The 24922-nt window shown below is 41.1% G+C and overlaps 4 protein-coding genes and 1 long non-coding RNA gene across 7 annotated transcripts; 2 read left to right on the top strand and 3 right to left on the bottom strand.

The window, feature by feature from the left end:
- Nucleotides 1-58: 58 nt before the first annotated feature.
- On the top strand, nt 59-22486 carry LOC6731555 (transcription factor HNF-4 homolog). Of its 3 annotated transcripts, XM_016178613.3 has the most exons (8): nt 59-1198; nt 5020-5188; nt 19489-19927; nt 20109-20605; nt 20676-20813; nt 20877-21113; nt 21186-21845; nt 21910-22486. In XM_016178613.3, the coding sequence occupies exons 2-8, from the start codon at nt 5095-5097 to the stop codon at nt 21954-21956; spliced, it is 2112 nt and encodes a 703-aa protein (XP_016024221.1). In that variant the 5' UTR covers nt 59-1198; nt 5020-5094; the 3' UTR covers nt 21957-22486. The 3 variants fall into 3 exon arrangements, with proteins under 3 accessions (XP_016024221.1, XP_016024222.1, XP_016024223.2); XM_016178614.3 differs by lacking the exons at nt 59-1198; nt 5020-5188 and adding an exon at nt 9786-10670; XM_016178615.3 differs by lacking the exons at nt 59-1198; nt 5020-5188 and adding an exon at nt 18512-18707.
- On the bottom strand, nt 2140-4013 carry LOC6731556 (catalase). The gene is made up of 2 exons (XM_002078661.2): nt 3038-4013; nt 2140-2947 (listed from the first exon to the last, which is right to left on the bottom strand). The coding sequence occupies exons 1-2, from the start codon at nt 3875-3877 to the stop codon at nt 2267-2269; spliced, it is 1521 nt and encodes a 506-aa protein (XP_002078697.1). The 5' UTR covers nt 3878-4013; the 3' UTR covers nt 2140-2266.
- Nucleotides 9030-17426, bottom strand: LOC120284228. Its single transcript, XR_005543425.1, has 2 exons — nt 17081-17426; nt 9030-9741 (listed from the first exon to the last, which is right to left on the bottom strand). It is a non-coding gene; the product is annotated as an uncharacterized LOC120284228 (long non-coding RNA).
- Nucleotides 22487-22671: 185 nt separating the features above from the next.
- Nucleotides 22672-23515, bottom strand: LOC6731554 (trafficking protein particle complex subunit 4). Its single transcript, XM_002078659.3, has 2 exons — nt 23234-23515; nt 22672-23176 (listed from the first exon to the last, which is right to left on the bottom strand). Exons 1-2 carry the CDS (start codon nt 23406-23408, stop codon nt 22692-22694), a joined length of 660 nt encoding a protein of 219 aa, XP_002078695.1. The 5' UTR covers nt 23409-23515; the 3' UTR covers nt 22672-22691.
- Nucleotides 23516-23748: 233 nt separating this feature from the next.
- On the top strand, nt 23749-24904 carry LOC27206514 (probable cGMP 3',5'-cyclic phosphodiesterase subunit delta). The gene has a single exon (XM_016178616.2). The coding sequence runs from the start codon at nt 23907-23909 to the stop codon at nt 24360-24362; it is 456 nt and encodes a 151-aa protein (XP_016024220.1). The 5' UTR covers nt 23749-23906; the 3' UTR covers nt 24363-24904.
- The last annotated feature ends 18 nt before the right edge of the window (nt 24905-24922 follow it).

Raw genomic sequence — 24922 nt, 5'->3', positions numbered from 1 at the left:
AGCTTGGCAATCCAAGCGGAGTGCTACCAGATCGTATGCTTTTCGCACAGTCTGGCAGCCCTCCATCGCGATCGCTAAAAATTGACGTGATGGAAGTCACACGCACACCACCGCAATTGCACTTTTACTCTCCGCAAGTCGCTTTGTTGCTATTTTCGCGTGGCTCCCTTTTGAACTTTGCCAAACAGAATATTAGCAACAAAATGTGATATTATCGCATCTTGTTTTGCTCACGCGTTTTCCGCTTTTCGCAACGGTTGTGTACGTTGTGCGTTGATGGTGCCATTTCCAATTTGTATCTTTCGTTCGATTTGGCGACTTTGATTTCAGTCGCCAATCGTCAATCGCTGCGCCGGGTTCTCTTCTCCAACAGTTTGAATTCGAACGTGGGTGTGCGAGTGTGTGTGCGTGAGAGAGCGGGTTCAATCAACTGCAGTTTGCAAGTCGAGCACATTCCCCGCCCCTCCCCCAACAAGAAACGCCACATTTATGCAATTAATGCATATTAAACTTATAAAGTGAACGGAATTTTTGTTTGGCAAAAACAACTACGTAACAGCCATGTTCTAGTGTGCGTGTGCGAGGCAGAGAGCTAGGGAGAGAGAGAGAAAAAAGAGAGAGTGATAAGTGAGCGCTTTTGTAACGGAACACAGAAGCCGTAGTTGAATTCCAGTGACGTTGGAAGAAACAACTGCAAAAGGCAAAAACAAAGACAATGTTTATAAGCTGTATATTCCGCTTTGATTGATATAAATGAATATATGCAGTGCGCCAGTTATACAACTGCCCTGCAAAAGTCACTCATTAAATAAAAAAACGCCCGAGATGAATTTCACAGCGTCGGCAACAAGTGCAATAATAGTAAAAAATCAAAAGCCAAACAACAAAATCTCTCCCAAAAAAACGGAGAAGCGTGTCGCGGTGCCAAAAAGAAAACAAAAATAGAAAAATACACAACAAAATAATACGGAGAAACGTTAATTATAACGAGCCACAAAATCGCATAAAGAAATCAACAAGTGTGTGTCTGCCTTTTTTTTCCCCTATTCGCTTTCATTCATGCGGTCAACTCAACAATAACAACTCGAAAAAGCAACAACAACAGCAGCAGCAGTCGCTGATAAAAGCCCTGCAGCTGAAACAACAACAAAACAACAAAGATAGTTAGAAAGAACATCGTCTGGCCATTGAGCTTTAAGTAAGTTTATTGAGTTCTTAGTTACTGCCTTCAAGTCGCTTAGCTCAACCAGTTGCCAACATCTGTTACGACTATTTGCTTAGCATTTGATTTGGACAAGCTTTTCGGTTTAATATACAGTGCGTTACAAGACTGTAATGAAGGGAAGTAATGGAAAAAGAAAAATTTACTACAAAAATGTACAAAATTTAATTGGAATGAATTCGAAGCTAGATATTACAAGTTTCCAAATGAGCAAGTACAGAATTTATCGCAATTTAACATTATATGCATAACATAAAAATGTGTGTAAACGGCCTATCTTGATAGCCATAATATTTATCTTCTAGAAAAGTATTAAATTATAGTAAAACAAGAGAATTTACGATCTAAAAGCAAGCAGGCTTAAAAACAAACTGTGTAATTTAATGACCAACGAAAGAGTAAACAATCTAGGTATGCAATCTATTATGGAGACATTTGTACATTTGTAGGTTAAGCAAATACAAAATTCAAATTAAAAACCTTTAATGACGAATCGCACTGTACTTTGGCGAATTCAATCAAGCGCAGAACGCACAGGCACACGTGTGCTGCATGTAAACAGAGCGGCTAGCTAATGACAGATCTCGATGGGTGGTGATGGGGAGAGGTCTCCGAAAGGGCACTATCATCCGGGTTGGATAATCACAGCCAGCAGATACGTTGGGTAACCAGATTAGCGACGATTACTTTCCAGTGGTCAAGGTCAGCTCCTGAAAGTATGCTAAATAAATGAGGAAATACATTTATAGACTATTTTAATGTATCCTCAAATATTTTAGAGATTTGTTTAAAAATTTACATAAATGCCATAAAATTCAGTAGCACTCGTTTATTTAACATTCACAGCAAGGTTAGAGTGTAAAAAGTGTTTGATAAACTGGCATTTTAAACAGGCATATTAAGCACACAAATACAGATACATTTAAAATTTCTCATTTACTCTTCAGTTGGGGCACATTTTTAAAGTTAGACCAGATACAAAAACCAATTTGTGTAACAATAATTTTTAACATCCCAGTCTTATCAAAAGTGTCTCAATACATCCTAGAACTTGGAAATCCTGGCCGTATTAAGAGCCTCCGTCATGAGTCTCCCGAAATCGGAGTGCACCATGGTGAACAGTTTCACTGCCCGCTCCTGGAGGAACTGGCTGGCTTCGGTCAGATGCTCGGACAAGTTGCGAACTAGCCGCTTCCGGCCGCAGTTATCCAGGGTGTAGGTCCAAAAGTCGGTGACCTGGCTGAAATTGTCCTCGGTGTCGCCGCTCATAAATCGATAGACATCTCCGCTCAACGGACAGCAGGTCTGCAGGCCCAAAGCACGCGGACTTTCCCTTGGTCCGCAGAAGGAGTTGGGGAAGTAGTTGGGAGCCCCGTTCTGATTGTCAGTCACTGTCATGGCACCATCCCGCTGGAAGTTGCGAACATTCACGCGGTACGGACAGTTCACCGGTATCTGCATGTAGTTCACACCTAAGCGATGGCGCTGCGAATCGCCGTAGGCGAAGAGGCGACCCTGGAGCATCTTATCCGGCGATGGCTCGATGCCCGGCACCATGTGGGCCGGACTGAAGGCCAGCTGCTCCACCTCCGTGAAATAGTTGGTGGGATTGCGATCGAGGACGAGCTTGCCGACTGGCAGCAGGGGGAAGTCCTTCTGGGGCCACACCTTGGTCACATCGAACGGATTGAAACGACACTTTTTCGCCTCCTCGTTGAGCATCACCTAGTGGTTATAAATGAAGAATATAATAATAGCTGTCGATCTGGGAAGTTTGTATCCGATTATATATTACAAAAAGTATATAATTCTTACCTGAATGTACATTGACCAACTGGGATAGTTGCCCTTCTTGATCGAGTTGTACAGATCCCTGATGGCATAGTCCGGATCGTGGGACATCAGCTCCTCGCATCGTCGGGCGTCCAGGTTCTTGATGCCCTGGTCCGTCTTGAAGTGGAACCTAACGTACTGCGTCTCCCCACTGGCATTGATCATGCGGTAGGTGTGCACTCCGTATCCGTGCAGGTGGCGATAGCCATCTGGGGTACCCCGATCGCTGAAGTACATGAGCAGGGCATGCAGGGTTTCCGGACGCAGGGTCATGAAGTCCCAGAACATGTCCGGATCCTTCAGGTGGGTCTGCGGATTGCGCTTTTGGGCATGTACCAGGCTGGGGAACAACATGGGATCTCGGACATAATGCACGGGCATGTTGCAACCCACAATGTCCCAGATGCCGTCGTCGGTGTAGAATTTGACGGCGAATCCACGCTGTTCACGTACCGTATCCGCAGATCCCTGCTCTCCACAGGCCACCGAGAATCGCATCGCGACGGCAGTTCGTTTTCTAACCTTATCGAATATGGTGGCTGCACAGAACTTTGAAATGTCATGGGTGCACTCGAAGTAGCCAAAGGCGCCGGCTCCCTTGGCGTAGGCCACCCGTTCGGGAATCCGCTCCGAGTCGAAGTGCATCACCTCGTCGAGGAACTGGAAATCCTGCAGCAGGGCAGGACCCCTTGGTCCCACCGTCTGTATGGCATCCTTGACGCCAACTGGAGTTCCACTGGATGTCGTGATCTCCCTTTGCACCTCGGAGTCATTGTTCTTGTAGTCGATCAATTGATTTGACGCCGTATCGCGTGAACACATTTTTCAATTTTGTCTTTGGCCTTAAAATTTCTATAAAAAAATGATTTTCAAAAAAATATTTCACACGGTTGATTTGAACTGCTAACAAAAGCGTTGTGAGTGATTCTGGTTGTCAGTTGTGTGATCCCAAAATGAAGTCTATTTCTAAGAAGAACAGACGCGATGTAAATTTATAAACTAATTTTATTGATAAGTATAAGAAAGAACAACAACAAGATATTTACAAATGTACATATTAGACTGTTATTTTATAGATTCGGAGTCTTAAGGTATACAAAGTATATCAAAGTATATCAGCTTTTCCCGGAAATTTATAAGCTTATAAAACAGTTCTATTTGTGTTGTTTTTGGCGCCATTTCAGCGAATCGTGAAAGTCACCAGGGTTCAAAGGTCACGAATTGACAATGCAGACGAGGGGGTCTGCGTCAGCAGCCGCATGATAAGCGATAAGAGGGAGAAATATAAGAGAGATACAGGGGGACCCAGTGCTATAGAACCTATAGAGCCCGTGGAGCTTATCGGCTTTTCTGGCACTCGAGCACAAAATCGCAAAAAGTCGCATAAATGGCCAGGAGAAACAATAAATCCCCGATAATCAGAAATTCTGTTTCGGCGTTATCGGCAAACAGTCAATTCTCTTTTTTACCATTTTTTCTTTTTTTTTTCGCGGGAATGAGTGTTTTTTATCTGCTAGTCAATAAAGCATTGAAGATTATGATTTTGGGTATTTTTTGGAGCTTTATGTACATGTTTTACCTTTTGGGCAGTTTTGATATTCGATGGGGGGAGTGTACGTAGAGCTTTGCTTTATGAAAGCATTACTATCCCTAGTACAGGTGTGTCTGGCATATTGCTGATATGGGATCGTAAAACTAATGACTCCTCCCCTCCAAAAAAAATATCCGATGGGGGCCATGTAATGTGAAGCCTTTGGTTGTCGGCCACTCGAGTTGACACCTACATTGTGTGCACAAACGACAAATAGCCATATTGTATATACCGTTTTGTAGATTTACAGGCGATACTTCGCTCGATTAGCGGGCCATCATTAAAAATTTAATGTGTTCGGCCCGCCTTCTGTTGGTTTAGCCAGTAGTAGATTGATATACGACAGCTTATCGATTGCCTTTTCCACTTACAGTTGCCGGGCATTACTTTATGACTATGTGATTGGATCTGCACGACCCACTTGTAAATAAAAAGTAACCAGTAGACGATGAAGCATCCGCAGGATCTGAGTGTCACGGATGGCCAGCAGCTAATGAAGGTGAACAAGGTGGAGAAGATGGAGCAGGAGGTGCACGACCCCGGTAAGTTTGCAATTACAATAAAAGCATAGATTAGATAGAGCATATATAGATATAAGATACTCTCTCTAAACATGTAACACAAAACTGAACTCATATACAAATTGAACGTATACTTATATAAGTTGAAATATTTTGTGTACCGTCATAATGACGTTTTTCATAAATTGCTTCTGATTAGTGGTTTGTAGTGCAGCTTATAAATTTAATAATACTTTATTAAGTAAATAGACGACAAGACGTTGAACACGTGCCACGTGTGGTGGCCAAATCATGTCCGATACTGTCAGACCTGTGGTGGTATTATAAATAGAGCGCCATGGCCTTGATAAGAGCGCTTTTCAAACGATAAGCCTGCAATCATTATAAATGTTTATAATTTGTTTATTGATTAGGAAAATTTGCTGGCACTGTGCCGCCTGCTGCAACCGGCGAAGATGATGGAATTGAAGTTACAATTGAAACGACGGGGTACCGAGAAATCAAGAATGCGAGTAAATAGGGCTGTGAAAAGTAAAAAACAAAGGAAACGCGCACAAATTTAAGCGATGTGAAACGTAATCGTAATGTTTAACTTAACCCCAAAGGGTTAAGTATGCGCAATGGCAAACACACGGTGCGACTAAATGCTGTGGCTTATATGAACGTACATATATGCCCAGCTTACAACCAAGCAACGTCTCCAAGTTGTTGAATATTTATAGAGACGATAAGCCCGACTGTCTACAGTTTTAGCTTTAGCTCAGCCTTTTTTAAAGGGGCTTGTGTCACCTTAGTCGCTGTGCGTTTACTTTCTGGTTTTTTACCTTAGCCGCAGTTGAAGGCAAATTCGAACCTATTTATGCCTCCTGTAATTCCCAGGTTTTATGCATGGCAGAGGTTCAGGGGCCCCGACTTCATCCATACATATATACCATATGTATGTATACTATACATACGTATATACCATATAAGGCGAGGGCCGACTCTCCCGACCGGCTGATATGATATGGGGGTTATCGCCCAGACGCGAACTCCATTGATTTGTATTCGCCTTCGCAAATTGAGGTTCTTTATTTCTGTTATGGTTCTTTTGGTTTTGGGTCAAGCGGCATAATTAAAAATACTGTTTTCCGCTATCTAAGATGGAATAGTCGCACTGGCATTGGCAGACGAACTAACAAAATAACCCACATGGGTCTGTATTTGTTCTGCCTTCCTATATGATATCCGCTTTGGACATTCATTAATTTCCATGGTAGATAATGCAAGAAGTGCCTTGCGTCACATACGATATAAAGTAAACAAATATGTCACTTTGCTTGAGGTCTAGAGACGTTTCGCAATCGTCTATCGTATATATACATACATGTATGGGATAATAAAGATAAGTCAGTATTGTCAGTATTCATATTGCTTTTACACATAACATCAATGGTGGTCAACGCAAAAGTGGCAAAGAAGTGTTGATAACCTTTAAAAATGTATTAAAAATATGTCACAATGCATAATACAACTTCAATCAGTGTTGTTTTTTATGCACCTTTCATATTTTTTAATGACTACCTTTTATTTAACAAGAACTGCTGATAGCGGCATTTAACGTATCTCTAGAACGAAAGTCGCATTACATCATGGCGTTTGGGAAATGGCTTTCCGAGTCGAGTATCATCTGCTTTCAGTGAACCCATTTCCGAGGCTCGCTCCTTACACAATCCACTTGGCCCGACTATCCTCACACTTGAACTAATTCTCCAATTAGTCGGAGCTGCGGGCAGCTTTATTCAATTGCGATGCTTATTATATCTTATTGTTTCACGCAGGCGAATCGCCGCCGCGAGTATCTCACAGATACGGGAAAGCGAGCGAAGCACTCAGCCCATGTGGACACATTTCACTTAAAGTTGTCGCCGCTAAATGAAGTGTAAATAGTAAATTGCAGTCAAACATTATGAAAACCTACCACAATCGTCATTATTGCGATCGTCATCATTGCATTCATTCATACGTACATACATATGTGACAGTCAGGCGACGGCGAGTGATCGTAATGATGATCGCCCTGAAGGCGATGACGAACCGCACATGCAAATCACATGTGTGTCCCATGGCTCGTTCTTCGCTGTGTTGTCTCTATAAAAATGTATGCAAATAAAATAATAAGTTTCGCAAAAAACTCACTTAACGAAGCACCAACTGAAGATCGAGCGAAGAAATGCAATGGTAGCTTGCCTTCGGCTTGGCTAATTTTCATAATTCCCTGGAAATTGCACGCTGCAGCAAGGGTCGCCACATGTGGCCGGGAAAAGCGACAGCCATCAGCCCGAACATGACATGCATTTTATTTCAATTCTATCATTTCCACTCTTACCGACTGCAGCTTTTCTCCGGCTACATGGTACGTTCGTGCATTATTTTCATCACCACCACACCCCAGGAAACGTATCTCTCAGATAGCAACTGCCGGAGTTGCGCTGCATTTCGAGTTTCGTTTCCACAATTGTGGGGACAACACTTGTTGTGTGCGGCTGTGATTCACTGCTCAGATCGGATCGGTTGGTATCGAATAAGTTTGTCGCTGCATTCAAACCAAAACATATGCGTCATGTCCTGATCGCTCGCTCTCCATACCCACAGTAAGTCGTACAGATTACAGATGGTTTCTGCTGGTAAACATATTTTGTAATTGCACTTAATGCAATCTCTCAACCCCATTTCGAGGGATCAACCAGATGATGTTTTGCATCAATGCCGCGAAATAACTTTTACATATGGAAATTAGTTTAATTAAACTGAAAAAAATACAAAGAAAGAGGTATCTTCTTATTAGCAGCTCTCCGTAAAGAAAAAAGACAATCTTTTTAAAACAAAGATTAAAATATAAACCTTTGTATGTATCAAAACCATTTATATTCAATTACAATTCGCTGCGAACAGCAATTAGCCAACTCAACCCCTTTGTCCCCACCAGAATCGACGAATCATAATCATATCAAATTTCCGCAAGCCCAACGTCTATGTGATGTCCGATGATGACGCCAAACGGGCGGCATTCGGAATGGATTCCTCATTCGAATCCAAAGTGCACCGTGAGTGGGCAACTGGGGCTGGCGTGGAGCTACGTTTCGTCACAGAAATTCCGGCGTATAAAGTACGGCTGGCGACGACCAGCTGACTGCGATTGTGCATGGTGTGTGGTGGTGTTGAATGACAGCGAATTATATTCAATTGAATCAGAAGTATCAATCAGTGCTGCGGCCCAAGAAACCCAAAAGCCAAACAAATCATTTGAAGAGCTACCCGTCGTCATCGGTTTTCCACCAGTATCTCTGGCAAATCGGAATTTTCCGACTGATTTTTCAGCATTTCACTGATAAGCGACGGCGAAGCGGGTGGTGCCTTGAACGGCTTAGCCTAAGGCGCTTACTAATCGACTCAGCCAAGACTATGGAATCAGAAACAACGACCTATTATAATGCCTCACTATATAATATATCTGAATCTCTATCTCTTTCCGCCGCTGTCTGAGGCGACGGGGCTGCAGCTCCGGCTCTGATAAGCAACTACGGAGATACCAGACTGCCTGTTTGCCAAGCTGAAAGTGAAGTGATCTACAAATAGAATAATAGAGAAACACATTTCACCTAAGCTAGAAAGCCTTTCAGTTGTTAAAGCAGACTAAGAGTGTTTGAAGATCTTAACCAATTTATCAGATTAGGAAACAGCAAGTGAAATCTTAAGATGCAATCCGTATAAGTCAGGTTGTTTATAACTCCTAACGTCACCACTACAAGTAAACATTGGAATAAAACTTTTTAAAAAAGTAAAGTAGATATATTTTACAATAATCAATTTCAACACGTAATTCAATTCTCTTTATTATATTTTAAAATAAAATAATTGCATATTTTACAATGTTTCTACATTTTCAAAGTGTTGGAACCAACATAATTATTTAAATCCAAATATTTTTCAACACTTTTTTGCATGCATCTCGAGAGGCGCCGGAACTCAAGACCTTTTTTCGGAGTGCCCAACTTTTGGTAATCTAAATCTAAACTGTGAAAAAAATAAGTAATAAAAACTATTTATTTAATGAAAGCTCAAAAGCACACACAGCCCCGAAAACAAATACCCAGAGATATGGTTTTATTATATGTGCCATTAAACAATTTGAATTATATACTATGGAGTGCTGTGCGTTCGTGTGAGTGGAATCCGCTTAATCTAGTCTGATAAGACCGGCGGTACTAGAGCGTCGATCTTATGCGCATGCCCCCGATTCGCGGCGATCGAAAGCGATCCAAGCCGATTCAAGCCAATCCGAACGATCCAACCGATCCGATACGATACGATCCGATCCGAGCTGAAGTGTTAACAATTTTGCCAAGACGACGACTGCTCCGCTGCAATATTATTAATCACGGGCGGCAAGAACAGCAACAACAGTCTAGTCAGAATAGCCAGAATTATATTTATTAAAGTTTCTGTACGATCGTTGGGCTCGGTCAGCTTCGAGCCAGCCGAGCGATCCAGAGCTTTCGTAGTCGCTTCGTCGGGGCCGTCGGCTTCTATATCTACAACAAATAATATTAAGACAGTTAGTACGTGTTGAGAACATTATTTGAGGTTTAGTCAGTGTTTTGCACTAGGCGGTAATAATACAGGCGCCGCAGGCTCACACCCTTTTACCTTTCTACCAACAAAAAAAAAAAGAAAATAAGACAAGCCGGCTTGAACCAACCCAACTTGCCACTCAAAACAACATTTTTCAAGAGCACCTGTGCGGCACTGGGAAAGGATTCGCGAAAAGAACTGTGATATTTTTAAACAATTCTACCCACCGCCCAATTTGTATTTATTTATTTAAGCGGCTCGCATGTAAATAGATATATATACACATATATATATCGTATCGAACCAATTGCCGACGGTTCGGTTCGCTTCGGTTTTTTTCTGAGCAGTGCGGTGTTTTCCCTCGCTCCTTAACTTTCATCGCTTCAGCTATTTTCGGTTTTAATTTGTGCAAATATTTAACTTTACTTAAGTGTGTCTCTGGCCCCTCACCTTAGCTGGCTTCAAAATAAAATCGACAACAACAACAAAAAAAAAAAAAAAAACAGAGAGAGAATTATAAAAAAAATGTTCACCAACAATAACAACAAAGTCGGCAACAGCGACAAAAGCAGCAACCGTTTGTGAAAAACTCTATTTGCCCAAGAGTGTGAAGGATTTTCAAATATTTACACTCGTCTACGATCTTCATTAACTGCGTACCAGGAACTAGGAGACGCGTCTCCCACACTTTGTAGAATTCATTGCTACCAACCGGATCGGTTTTATATATACACATCATTTCAATACGTGAACTATCAGCCAGAGATTAAAACAATCTAAATGTACGCCTCAATGTTGCCCAGTCTGCTAAATATGAAAACGGAGAATCTGACTAACTCAAGCTACGACGATGCATTTCTTCTGGAAGAAAATCTTCTGCACATTATGGGTGAGTGGGAAATCTGAACTACGGCTAACTTCTTATAGCCATCAAAAAGTCAGCGAAAAGGTCCTTGCTTGAACTTAGGATAGGTTTCTGATCATATTGCATAGCACACTTTTAGACTGAAAATATTAATTAGAGATGAAAATAACTAATGAGTAATTATTTAGCAACCTAATCCATATTTCCTCATACCAATAAATATATTTTTATGCTGCAATGAAATACTTTATAGATTGCGCAGATTATTGCGATTAGGAGTAATCTTAAACCAATGGGGGTAAGGCCTTGTTGGTGGTTAATTAAAAATGCGTAGTTTTGGCGATAATCTACTTTTATAGGTAATAATATTTAAAGAAGAATCTGCAGGAATCCCTGCAATCTCAAATTTCATCGAGTCATGCTGAGAAAGCCTTTTGCAAATGTTAGCATGATAACACGCTTGTCGAGAATAATGGGATCTTTCAACCGGGAAGATAGATTATAAACTTAAATTAAAGGTTATAGCTTTGTAAAATGTGACAAATTTTTCTACCTCTAGTTTTAGTTTTGATGGGTATCTAAAGGTCTAGACTGACCATCTCTGCAATGTGTTTCGTTCCCAGAGTTTAACGCCTCTGATAAGATACACTTAATTGCGTCCATGACAACATCGCAAATAATTCGGAGCCAAAATCAGGCGATACAATTCATGTAGTATATCTCTCCTCATTATGTGTCCATCGATTCGCGATTTGTGGGGCTAAACAAACAATTGCACTGTAATTCGTTGCCCCACTCGCGATATGGGTTTTATCTCTGACAATATCTATCTGGCCGCAGATTACTGATACCGTCGTGTGCAAGCCATTCATGGGGGGTAAGGGGATTAATCGTGGCAGCCTGGGCCCCCTATCACACATAGCTGAACCATAAAAACAACTTTATTGCAATGCTTATCACAGCGATTATGATTCTCTGCCCGTGTGCATCTAAGGCGATAAGATTTCATCAAGAGCCAAGAAACAGCCAACGGCAAATATAATAAGCCAGCGTTGCGTTGTTAATACTTTGTACTAATTCTTTAAATGAAATTAACTTAAATTAAATGATATTAAAATGCTGTTTACTAGTCATAAATTGCCATCAATGGTGCTCAAATATTCGATCATTAAGTTCTGCCATAACCATTTTTTTTTGTTGGCTTCGCTTAGAACAATTTTATACGATTATAATGGATGCCTTAATTTGAGATTAAAAACATTAAAATATATGTTTTTGTTTACTTCATTGTTTGTGCGCGCGGCATCGGGAGAATAAACTGTGATGTGATTATCAAGCTAAAGATAGAATAAACCTAAAATCACTCAGCCGAATTAAAACTTATTCCTATGCTTGTTTTTGCACACGACTGGCTGGGTTAATTATCATTTGCCATTCGGTCAATTTGAAAACATTCACATTATTGATACATTTATTACTGATATAAGTAGCCGTAGACCCCTCGATCCTAAGTCATCAAGGGCGATGAGCACTTGGCAACCCCCTCCCCCCAAAGTCATAAGAAAATCAACTTCAACTACGTGTGCGATTTGTACTTAATTTCTTGCAATTATTCAGCTACCTTATTGAACTAATCACTAGTTCTCGGATGGCAGTTAACTAACCGGAAATACTACCCGTTCTATATGCATATCGCTATGTATAAGAAACGGCCACTCGAGATTTACATCTACAGAAGTTCAGTGTTATCGTTAAGTATTGTCAAAAAGCTGGGAAATCGAGTCTGATTGAGTGGGGGGGACACTTGGAACACTTTTAACGACAAAAAAACAGATAAGTCAAAAATCGAAAGTTTGCCTGCCTAAGATCTGTACACTTGAGAAAATAATAAGTTCTGCGTGTATTTTTTTATGGAAGTACTTTTAAGATTAAGAATCAGGCAAAGTATTGTTTCCATGCAAGTTTAAGTATTTTTTATAATTTTTTTTTTTATATTTCAAGGCTAGTTGTTGCTCTTTTAAACTAGTTTAAAAACGGGAAAAGTGATTTTTTCGTAACAAATTTCTCACTGATAAAGCGAATTTCATTTTATCGCAGAGAAAGCCAAATTGATCTTATTTTTGAGGTAGGTTAGGATAAACTCAATATATGTTGGATTATGCTGGTGAAGTGGTAATAAAAAATCTGTTTTGCGAACTTTTAATCACTGCTTTCACACGCTACCAGTCACTGCTTCACTCACCGTGACTTGCAGTTAGATTTTTGCTAGAAAAAGAGGAAATACAAGTTGTATATATGCTAATTAGTAATATAATAGAACTCCTAAGCTCTGACGCATGTTGCATCTGAAAAGATCCGAAGGGACTACTATCTTTAAGCTATGAGCCAAGGAAAAAAAGAGATTTAAAAAAAAATGAATTCCAAGACGAGTAATTCAGAGCCAGGCTTTGGGTGAGCTAAACGAGTGCTTGGCGCAGTCGAGTTCTAAATGTCATGATACGCGGTTCAAGGCGAGGATTGCTTTAATTGCTCTCGGCTATTTGCTATTTGGAGATACAAATGTATCTGAAACACGTTAGCGCCCAATTAAGAGGCCAGACGGACACGGCGACCATAACAAACATAGTTAATGGAAATTACACTTGACTCGATTCTAAGTACCAGGCGAGAAGTTTTACTTTCAGCATCAGGTCTAGAGATACAAATACTCGGATACAATAGTTTTAGCTGTCGGCTTGCCATTTGATTGGTCCGAGTGCTGTTTGCCGCTTTGGCTTTTCGTTAATAACAATTTAATTGAGACGTTTTTAGTATTTTAATTATAGACAATATGAGCGCAATTATTAGTCATAAAAATAATGATAATGCCAATAAAAAGTTGAATCTTACGAGACGCCGTCGCTTTTAATTGGATCAGGCCAACGAGGGGAAATCTGAGATGTTGTATGAATGCGATCATTAATGGTTCTCTTTGGTTGCCAAATAAACAACCTAACCTAGCCCAACTTAAGCCACTGATCGCATTTTCTTAGCTGGAAAAGGCACAAAGTGTTGTCACTACCTACCTACATTTGCCAGGCAAACATGACCAAACTATTTCGCAAACACAAGAGGGTTTTCCCATTTCATATCACTTATAAACAAATATGCAATGCAATGAATGACAATACAAATCACAATACTTGAAAATGATTTAATTTTTCGCAGTGTGCTATTATCACTGTTTTTTTTACAATATTTGTACTGAATATTTCTAATGTCCAGCGTAAACATCCGTGGGGAGATCATCCCCAGTTAACGGCACAGGAATCGTTTCCAAAGTTCGCACTTGGGTGCGAATGTAATCCTATAAAGATCACCACGTAGTTTCCAGGAGATGAGCTCAACTTTCGGTGATTTCACAGATATTTCCACCCGCAAGTGTTTGCTCCATCCAAACTCTAAATTTTCCCCCTGTTTTCCCCATCGTGATGCAACGCGCTCAAGTTGGTTTTTCGGCTTTCTGGTAATGCCCGTCCGATATTTATGGTATTTTGTTTGTATAACACGGGATTTAAATGCACTTTGCGAATATTAAACATAACCTTTTGATGTATGGGTCAAAATCATTAGCTAAAATAACAGTAGTAGCTAAAGACAATTCCAACGGACTTGATTTGTTTTCACGGAACTACAAATGCAATTAAGTCGCGTAATAAACTAAAATCTTGCCAGTTCAAGCAACTTTCGGAAACCCGTTGATTATAGCCGCACCAAAGGGACAGACAACCTTCAGAGTTGCATCATTTCGGGGCGTTGTCATGAGCTCAGATCGTGGGTGGGTGCATGCAGCTGTGCCAGGCTACTGATAATATTGTATATATACCCTCCCTCTAGATGTTTGCTTCCCAAGCGAGATTTCTACCTGGCAATTAGACAGTGCTTTGCGGCGTCCGTCTTACGCATATTTATTGACTTTGATCTCTGACAGCAATTTAAATTTAAACGATCTAACCTAAAACAGCCCCTGAAGTGGTTCTAAATGATGAAGTAAGCGAAAACGTACTTATACTCAGTGCTTCTGTTGAAGGTAAAAGGTTTTGCTTCAAGTATCTATGGTAAACCATCTCAGTATCTGCTTAGCTATCTAAAAAAAGTATCTAAGAAAGTGCGCGAAAGATAGAGCTATGCAAGCATATGATATATTATTAAATTAAAAAAAAAATTAATTAAAATAATGTATATTTTTGCTATTTCATTGCATTTCTTTTTACACTCGTACTCCCCCCTTTTTTTGCGATTTCATTTACAGCGCATGCAAGCAAACTCGCATAAGAATAGGAATATCACCAAAAGCCCCACTGATATCTCGCTGATTCATACTTCATTTCTCCCCCCCACCCCCAACCCAGCCATCGATTTGTTTTCAATTTCTGCTAATTGCTCTTGTCGCATGTGGACACCGTGTGTGCAGCTATTGTTTCGGCTTCGGATTCGGTTTCGATTTCCAGTGTGTTTTCATTTCGCTCGCCGATTTCAAATTGATCATACGCCGTGTGTGCTATCAGCGCCGCTTCGAAGCCTCGCTGCCATTAGGCACGTTATTGAGTCTCTGCCGCGGAGCTGCGACGCCGATAAGAGTCTATATATTCAATATCAGTGTATCAGTGTACGTATGGTGCTCGATTGGGGGCTATAAATGTGTGTGCGCCCAGATGGGGTTAGGGGTTTCAAAATTACACATTTATGTGGGCTAATGGTAGTCGTTCGCATTGCCGTTGAAAAAAAAAAACAATAATTAAGGTTTTTGCTAAATTGCCCTCCTCTGTCGTATGTATTCAATAATCCGTGCATGTGAGCGTGTTCAAGATTTTTCTGATTTCGCTAGCTTCCCTAAAGCGAGCACAGCCCAAATCGTTTTAGAAAAATAATTAGGTGTTATCACAGCTATTTTTACCTCAGTATACATATATATATATAATCCTAATCAAGTCGAGCCTACAATTTGGTCGTTTAAGTGGTGGCCATTAGTTTATGCCGTTCAAAAAAACATGGGCTGTAATTTACAAAAGCAGCGTATAATTTATAAAGCCTTTCCATTCGGCATTCTAACTTGTAGGTAACATAAAATCTAATAATAAAGTTTATAAAGATCAAAATCGGTTGCTTAGTTCTTCCATTAAGTTTATGCGTTGCGATCACAGTGAATATTTATACTCCATTTACAATTCACAATCTCATAAACTGTTTGGTTGTTATCAAATTTCATTGTTTTTCTGACTAATGGCTGACTAATGCAACGTAAAGGTTCATATTCATACAAAGGCCTCCGGAAATAAATGTGAACACGTCTGTCAATGCATTGTTTAATAAAAAGAGGAATTAAATTCAATTAGCAAACAAGCTTTTTTTAACAGTGGTACCATATTCCAAATATATTTTCGCTTCCAACGCTCAAGCTTATATAAAGATATTTTTTAAAAAGAACCTATACCTATATGCTTGGTAAACAACAACATGGTGTCCAAAAATAAATACAAAATTTGCGTAGTTCGAGCAAAGTTCCCACCGAACTTGTGTTTGGCAGACGAATCATATGAATATGAATATATATTATATATATAACCGACACATGCCTGCGGAAACATTGTGGCCAAAAATCCAAACTAACTCAAATAAATAAATTTACAAATAGCCATATATTTGCGTAGATATTCCTATTATTTTTGGAATAATAACTAACAACATAGATAAATAAAACACAATGGTGAGAGAAGGAGAGATCGCTACAGCAACGATGTATCGTTCAATACGAAAATTATCATCGTGGCGCGAACACTTGATTCTCTTACTTTGGAACCGCTCTCCAGATCTATTTATTTATACTTTTTGGGGGCTCGTCGTCTGCCTGTTACGAGTATTGCGTTCGGCATATTAATTAAATAAATTTTTAGTGAACACATTAGAGTATTAATAGATAAAAGTGTTGCTTTGCTTTTATACGATTGTCAGGTGTTCACATTTGTTTGTTTGGGGCTTCTTATCGGGAAACGTGAAATCCATGTATGTACATATGCTTTTGATTGCTGTTTTCGGCTCTTTCGTTTTATCAGCGCATCATAAACTATTTGCGGAATACTTGTACCATCGGAAAGCCTTCAAATATTAATATTTTGCGAATCAAGAATCCGATATTTTCTAATCTCAGATTACGATTTGCCCACTTCAGTGTGGGGCATCAACATTTTTTGCAAAACTCACGATGACGCGGTCGGAAAAAAGTGAACTCTAACGATGACTTGCTAAAAATATAAAACTTACACCGGGGCCTGTTTCCCCCACCCGCGGAGTGTGCGAGCGAGACGGCGGCGGTGGGCGAAAGAGATGGCGAGTGTGGGGCGAGAAAGTTTTATGCGCGAAATGTTAGCAAACGAGTATTATGGTTTTTTATTTACCTTTTTTATTCGTTGCTGTTTCAGTGTATCTATTTGCTTTTTTCTCTCCAACTGGTAAAACAACAACATTAAGTGTAAGAAAACAACAAATGCACACCCATAAACAGAGAGATAAGAACTTTCGGCAGTTGTATTTTTTACTTAAACTTCTCTTGGGCGAGCAAGTGCTGTTATTTCGCGTTGGATTTTCAAGCGGTGAGCATATGTTTCAGGTGTATAATATCGGAATTGTCGGGATGCCGTGATTAACTGTCTGAGAATCCGTAAACAAAGTGAACAATTTGCTGTTTGGAGTGCAATGATGAAAAGTCTATTAAAATTGTAAATGTTTGCCAATCAATTACCTTTCAGAGAATTCCCGGTAAATGAAAACTAATAAGGCAAATAGTGGAAAATCTCTGGGGACTACCCACTGCGATCGCTTCGAGATAATAACAGTATTTATATAGCTATTAAGATGATAATTGAAAGAATATATTATGCGAAGCCAGAATGTATTATTATTATTTAAATAATTATTTTAAATAATTCTATTCTATTTAATTTTCAAAAACAAGTATTCCTTATAATTTACATCCACTGTACGAGCACATTTATTGTGGTTTATTAAAAGTAACTACCATTTTCCGTCTATGCCTATTTTCCGCTTTACTAGTATTTCTATTTTCTCTCTTTCTCCGTCTCCCCAAATGATTTTCTCACACACGCAAACAGTCCCTCATAACGATGTCCAAATTAAAGCCGGCTTTTTTCTACACATTTTATTTATTTATTTGTTTATTCGTTTGGCCGATGTCGTTGTCGTTGTTGTTGTTGTTTCTCTCTTGCTTCTGCTTCTGTCCATTAAATGAATTTCTATCTCTGCGGCTGCGTGCCTCTGTGTTGGTGAGAGCCCCAAGTCTGGTTTTGGGGTCTCGCTTCCTCTCTGCTGGAATGAAAGAGAGGGGTCGAGATATGCAAACACAGTTGAATTGATTTAAGCGTCGATTAACGCACACACTCAAAAAGCACGGTGGGAATTCGAGCTTTGAAAACTAAATTTAGAAATTTCAGTACGCGTGGCGACGTGGTGATATAGTGATATGATAGAACTTCAAAATCCCTAACCAACTATTTTATAATATAAAACTTCCAAAACAGTAATTTTAATAAGATTTAGAGGGCAAATGCAGTATTTATTCGTTTATTAAAAAGTATTTTTTTGTAATAATAATATTTAAATATCCAAGACGTAAAAGTTATATAAAGCAATTTGAAACATTATTAAACCGCTTTTATATTTTTTTTTTATAGAAAGAGAGTAATATTTATTAACGTAGAATTTTTTGAAATCAGACCACTGTGCGGCAGCGCAGAGAGAGCAGGAGAGGTGCCAAGACACAACATACGATACCGCGACTGAAAAATTTCGAGTCGTGTGTTTTTTCATTAATCAGTTGCATTAAAATGGTGCGCAAGTCCGGTAGAGTTAAGATTTCTAGTCGCGATCGCATTGCCGTTGGCAACATTCTGTTGCGTGGCAAAGTGGGCGGTGGGCGGGTGGCAGTTGCAGCGGCGGAGGAGGAGGGGGCGGGGCGACGTCGACGGAGGCGCGACAGCAGCGCCAGCCGAACTGCATCCAGTGACGGTCAGTTGTTGCTTTTATTTTTAATATTGTTGTTATTTGTGCAGTTTCTGTTTGTTGCTATTGCGCGATTTTTCGCTGGTTTTAAAAAAAAACCCCAACTTAATGACCCCTGTGTATCGTACGTTGTACAGCTGCGATCGAAATAAGAGAACAACTAACAAAGTAATAAATAAATAATAATAAATAAATAAGTAAATAATTTATATTGACATATACGCTTTTAGATGAAAAATATATTAATCTAAAAGAATACATATTATTTAGTGTAGAAAAGAAAAAGAAAGAAAGTGTAGAAAAATTTCGGACTGTGTATGTTTTTAATTGCTCTTTGATTGCAAAGATTGTCTGTGGATTTAAAATGGCATATCCAGTTGCTGCAAAACCTCAGCGAGGAATTTGCGTAGGCATGATCAAATTCTAAAACTGTGCGTGCGCCCAGCACCTGCGGCTCCAAAACTGTGGATCTCACCATGACGGAACACTTTTACAGCAAAGCGATTTACATTTGAAGATTAGAATATTTTCCATTTTAAAGAAGTAGAACTAGTTCGACTGGGCTGGTGGGGTTATGACTTCAAGAAGTATTTCAACAGTTTATACTATATTACTCACTTTTTAGTATATATATATATTAAAGTTTAAGGCCGCCCTCGTAACGTTTAAGACTTAATGGGTCAGGAATATATGTACGTTATTGTAGTAGATATATATTTCATACAACTTACGACAAACTTTAGCTGTTCGTCTTATAAATAACTCTGTTACCTGCTTTTCCTTGCAGAATCGGAGAGCCACATAATGCACGCGGATGCCCTGGCCTCTGCCTATCCGGCTGCCTCGCAGCCCCACAGTCCGATCGGCCACGCCCTCAGCCCCAATGGCGGTGGGCTGGGGTTGAGCAACAGTAGCAACCAGAGCAGCGAGAACTTTGCGCTCTGCAACGGAAACGGAAATGCGGGCAGCGCAGGAGGCGGAAGTGCCAGCAGTGGCAGCAACAACAACAACAGCATGTTCTCGCCCAACAACAACCTGAGCGGAAGCGGAAGTGGGGCCAGCAGCAGTCAGCAGCAATTGCAGCAGCAGCAACAACAGCAATCACCGACAGTCTGCGCCATTTGTGGAGATCGGGCGACGGGGAAACACTATGGGGCCTCCAGCTGCGACGGTTGCAAAGGATTCTTCAGGAGGAGTGTCAGGAAAAATCATCAGTACACTTGCAGGTACACATAGATATGTGCTGATTAAGATTTTCCCAATGACAAATGGCCGGTCAGAAATAATTTGTATAATTCATAACGTTAACGTTAACATTCTAAGCTTTAGTTAAATCAACATTAAATCTAATACATAAATACGACTATCTATACGCATTCGTTACTAAACTTTAACTTCTTTTGACAGATTTGCGCGCAACTGCGTTGTGGACAAGGACAAGCGGAATCAGTGCCGCTACTGCCGGCTGAGGAAGTGCTTCAAGGCGGGCATGAAGAAGGAGGCGGTGCAAAACGAGCGGGATCGCATTAGCTGCCGCCGCACCTCCAATGACGACCCGGATCCGGGCAATGGGCTGTCTGTGATCTCCTTGGTGAAGGCGGAGAATGAGTCGCGCCAGTCGAAGGCAGGCGCCGCCATGGAGCCAAACATTAACGAGGACCTCTCCAACAAGCAGTTCGCGAGTATCAACGATGTCTGCGAGTCGATGAAGCAGCAGCTGCTGACCCTGGTGGAGTGGGCCAAGCAGATTCCGGCCTTTAACGAGCTGCAGCTGGATGACCAGGTGGCCCTGCTACGCGCCCATGCTGGCGAGCATTTGCTCCTCGGCCTGTCTCGTCGTTCGATGCACTTGAAGGATGTTCTCCTGCTGAGCAACAACTGTGTGATCACGAGGCACTGTCCAGGTAATGTTTTTGATACTTTCGGAACCTATAAGTGAAATTGGTATAACCTTTGCAATCATTTTTCTGGCAGATCCCCTTGTGTCGCCGAATTTGGACATCTCGCGGATCGGCGCCCGCATCATCGATGAACTGGTGACGGTCATGAAGGATGTGGGTATCGATGACACTGAATTCGCTTGCATCAAGGCCCTAGTCTTCTTCGATCCCAGTAAGATATTAAACTTATTTACAAAAGTGACAAAGGATTAATCTGATCTTCAAATCTTTTTAGATGCCAAGGGTCTTAATGAACCGCATCGCATCAAATCGCTTCGGCATCAGATACTCAATAATCTCGAGGACTACATATCAGATCGGCAATACGAGTCGCGCGGTCGCTTTGGCGAGATCCTGCTCATACTGCCGGTTCTGCAGTCTATTACCTGGCAGATGATCGAGCAGATCCAGTTTGCCAAGATATTTGGAGTGGCCCACATTGATTCATTACTGCAGGAAATGTTGTTGGGAGGTCAGTATTTAAATGTTGCAAATATAAGTGTGGAACAATTTATTGATTTATTGTTTTCGCATACGTTAACAGGAGAGTTGGCTGACAATCCTCTGCCGCTTTCGCCGCCAAATCAGTCGAATGACTACCAGAGTCCCACCCACACAGGCAACATGGAGGGCGGTAGTCAAGTTAACTCCTCTCTGGACTCGCTGGCCACGTCTGGTGGTCCTGGCTCGCATAGTCTGGACCTGGAGGTGCAGCACATCCAGGCTCTTATCGAGGCGAACAGTGCGGATGATTCCTTCCGGGCCTACGCGGCCAGCACTGCAGCGGCAGCCGCTGCGGCCGTCTCGTCCTCCTCCTCTGCACCCGCATCCGTAGCTCCAGCCTCGATCTCTCCTCCGCTCAACAGCCCCAAGTCACAACATCAGCATCAGCAACATGCGACGCATCAGCAACAACAGGAGAGCTCCTACTTGGACATGCCCGTAAAGCACTACAATGGCAGTCGGTCCGGACCGCTGCCAACACAGCACAGTCCCCAGAGGATGCATCCCTACCAAAGAGCGGTAGCCTCGCCGGCCGAAGTGTCCAGCGGTGGTGGCGGATTGGGTCTGCGCAATCCTGCTGATATTACGCTCAACGAGTACAACCGAAGCGAGGGCAGCAGCGCCGAGGAGCTACTGCTACGAACTCCACTGAAGATCCGGGCTCCCGAGCTGCTAACCGCACCCGCTGGTTACGGAATAGGTGCGTAGCATAGTGATTCGAAGCTAGAATACATTTCAATAATATATTTTATATACTATTTCAGAACCCTGTCGCATGACACTTAAACAGGAGCCAGAGACTGGTTACTAGAAGAATAACGAACGGTGCAATATGCAGTTTGCAATAGGACACCCCTTAAGCACACAACCCACACACATACAGGCCCTCTCTTGCTGTACTCCCCACCAAGTGCTATATAGAGATGAAATTGAAATGAAGAACTTACTTAATTGTTATGCCTTGAACCATTTTGATACTTTTTATTAGTCCTAAGTAGGTATTTTGGAAATTGTTGCTTAATTTTTAATGTTTAACGCAGTTGCAATATATTTTTGGAGTCATATTTTGCTCAAGAAGTTTATTATATACAATTATACTATATATACACCATTTAGCATGTACTGAGTTTGTTGGTTATTTGGTTATCTTATACTTGTGCGTGGATCACAAAATATTCATATAGGCCATGCAATATATTGTTTTAGGTTAGGGTGTTGTCTAGATTATGCTGAAAGTGTAATATATATTTAATTTTAAACAAAGAACTATTTTTATATGAATATGTATAATATACAAACTATTTCTAAGATGGCTGAATGAATAAACAAAATCAAAATATACAGTGGAGAATATGAATGTAAATCGTTTAACTGCGGCATTTTTACTAGTAATAAATTGTTCTATAAAAAAGGGAAAGTAGTATTCCTTATCTTTCAGCAACAACTTCCAATACTTAAAGATATATGTCCTATGTTCCCACTTAGAACGTGACCCTGATCCTGCAGAGAAATAATTCAATAAGAAATTACAAAGACTAACTAACGTTTATTTATCGATATTGCTAATGCCCGTCTTCTCGACCTGGGCGAGGAGCTCTTGGAGCTTGTTGTCGAAGAGCTCGCATCGGATGGGCATCTCCAGGGAGTAGAAGGGGTTTTTGAGCACGTAGTCCGAGTACAGCTCGTAAACCTTTCGCAGCAGCAGATCAATGCCATTGAGACCCGTTTCCGAGATTATAATGAACTTGATTCCGGTCAGCGTTTGGAAGCAGTGCAGCGTGAAGGTGTCCGCCTCTAGGATCTCGATGCCGGAACTCTTGGGCTCCGGACTCAATTGGCTGGCGATGGCGAACAGCGGGTAGAACATGCTGGCCAGGAAGATTTTCTCGTTGGTGGTCATCTTTGGCCGGCTGAACTTCAGGTTAATGGGATAGTTCTCCGGTGCTTCCAGTGTCGTCCTCACATCGCGTCCATCATCCAGGGTGACTCCATTGACGGGCATACCGTTGATCGCCACCAGGACATGGCCCACTGTGTGTAAACATATAGTGAGGTGGTTATATTTCTAGAATACCCAGACACACCCACCATTTATTCCATCCTTTCTGTTGAACGACACCGATACCTTCTTGGAATCGTAGTCCAGCACCAAGTCCAGTGGGTATGTAAAGGTCTTCTCGTGCTCGATGCGTGGCACATTGTTGTCCAGGTTGAATATAAGGCCACCCGATTTACTTACTATATAGACGCCATATATAATCATTTCTTACAATTACTAATTCTATGTTTCCTAGGAATGTTTTTATATTTTATGCGAATTAGCGATGGTAGTGCCAGCCAGCTGTTTGTCGCGGAACCAGTTCCGGTTCCGGCTTCGTTGCCATTAACAGACAGTTAACATTGCGACTTAACAGTTGGCCCAAGGAAGGAATCACAATTATAATGATGAATAATCCATTTAATTATTTTACGGATCAGTATTTAAAATACGGGAATAAAATGGACAGTTAAATCTTTAGCACGGATACTAAGAATGCCTTAAAAATATTTAGAAATTTTACAAAAAAAACTAGTTCTACCAGGGCGGAGTTTGAACTGATTCCATTCATTCATTTAACTAGTTCACGGCCGAACAGCTGTCTCGACATTAGAATTAAAAATAAACATAATTGATTTTCTGCCGGAAAGTATACGTAAACGCGTAGGCGCTCCCACCTGGCAGTGCACCCGATTGACCGACTTGCAACCTCCACGGCCAGCGATGGGCTCCGACGACCAGAGTGCCGGGGACAGGATCCAGAAGGGATTCCAGATCAACTACATGATTCTGCGGGATGCCGACAGCGGAAAGATAATCTGGCAGGAGAACAAGGACTTCTCGGCACCGGACCAGGAGCATGAGGCCCGGGTGCCGGTGAAAATACTGGACATGCGTGCCGTTTCCCGGGAGATCAACTTCAGCACCATCGAGTCAATGGAGAACTTTCGCCTGGACCAGAAGGTCCTCTTCAAGGGGCGCATCATGGAGGAGTGGTTCTTCGAGATGGGATTCGTGGGCGCCAACACCACCAACACCTGGCAGTCGACAATCGAGGCGGCACCCGAATCCCAGATGATGCCTGCCAAGGTCTTGAACGGCAATGTGACTATCCAAACCAGTTTCTACGACAACGAGACACTCATCACCAAATCGGTTGTGCGCCTGTACTACATTTAGGCAACTGTGAGTCACCTGCCGTTCTGCTGTACGACCAGGTGTTCTCCCATCCACTCACCAATTCTTTTGGATGGTCTTCAAGATGTTCTCTACAAAACATGCATACTTCGCTTTTGAGTACTTCAGCATTTCAATGCAATTGTTTGCGCGTTTATGAACTAGTTGTAGCCTAATGCATTTTAATCTAATCTAATTTTACGTTTAATTATACGTTTAATAATTTATTAATAAAAGATTAACAAATGTAATTTGCATAAACCAAGGAGTCTGTCAACTCGAATTCGAACGCAACATGCATGCTTATGTACAAATCTTTTGTAGACTGTCACATATGGACTAAAAATAGCTGCCGAACATATTGTGTCATTTGAGATAAATTGTATCTATGGATCTCTGTACCAGTTGTAATCAATCCATAAAGTCTACTTAAGTCTGTTGAAGCTGTATGAGGAGTAATTCACTCATACAATCGAAAACGTTGTATTAGATATAGCCTAGCTGTACACAATTTGTCAGCAAATATAAACGAATGTTAAAAGAAAGTTGTTATATGAACCATT

This window comes from Drosophila simulans, chromosome 2L (assembly GCF_016746395.2).
Source record: "Drosophila simulans strain w501 chromosome 2L, Prin_Dsim_3.1, whole genome shotgun sequence".
Taxonomy (NCBI): Eukaryota; Metazoa; Arthropoda; class Insecta; order Diptera; family Drosophilidae; genus Drosophila; species Drosophila simulans.
This window is presented reverse-complemented; position numbering and strand designations above follow the sequence as displayed.

Coding starts and splice junctions, on each gene's coding strand:
- LOC6731554 (XM_002078659.3), bottom strand. CDS start 23,408: ATGATTATATATGGCGTCTATATAGTAAGTAAATCGGGTGGCCTTATA. Junction 23,177..23,233: donor CAGAAAGGATGGAATAAATG/GTGGGTGTGTCT, acceptor GTTTACACACAG/TGGGCCATGTCCTGGTGGCG.
- LOC27206514 (XM_016178616.2), top strand. CDS start 23,907: ATGGGCTCCGACGACCAGAGTGCCGGGGACAGGATCCAGAAGGGATTC.
- LOC6731556 (XM_002078661.2), bottom strand. CDS start 3,877: ATGTGTTCACGCGATACGGCGTCAAATCAATTGATCGACTACAAGAAC. Junction 2,948..3,037: donor GTTGGTCAATGTACATTCAG/GTAAGAATTATA, acceptor TATAACCACTAG/GTGATGCTCAACGAGGAGGC.
- LOC6731555 (XM_016178615.3), top strand. CDS start 18,527: ATGGTGCGCAAGTCCGGTAGAGTTAAGATTTCTAGTCGCGATCGCATT. Junction 20,606..20,675: donor GATCACGAGGCACTGTCCAG/GTAATGTTTTTG, acceptor TTTTTCTGGCAG/ATCCCCTTGTGTCGCCGAAT. Junction 21,114..21,185: donor GCAGGAAATGTTGTTGGGAG/GTCAGTATTTAA, acceptor ATACGTTAACAG/GAGAGTTGGCTGACAATCCT.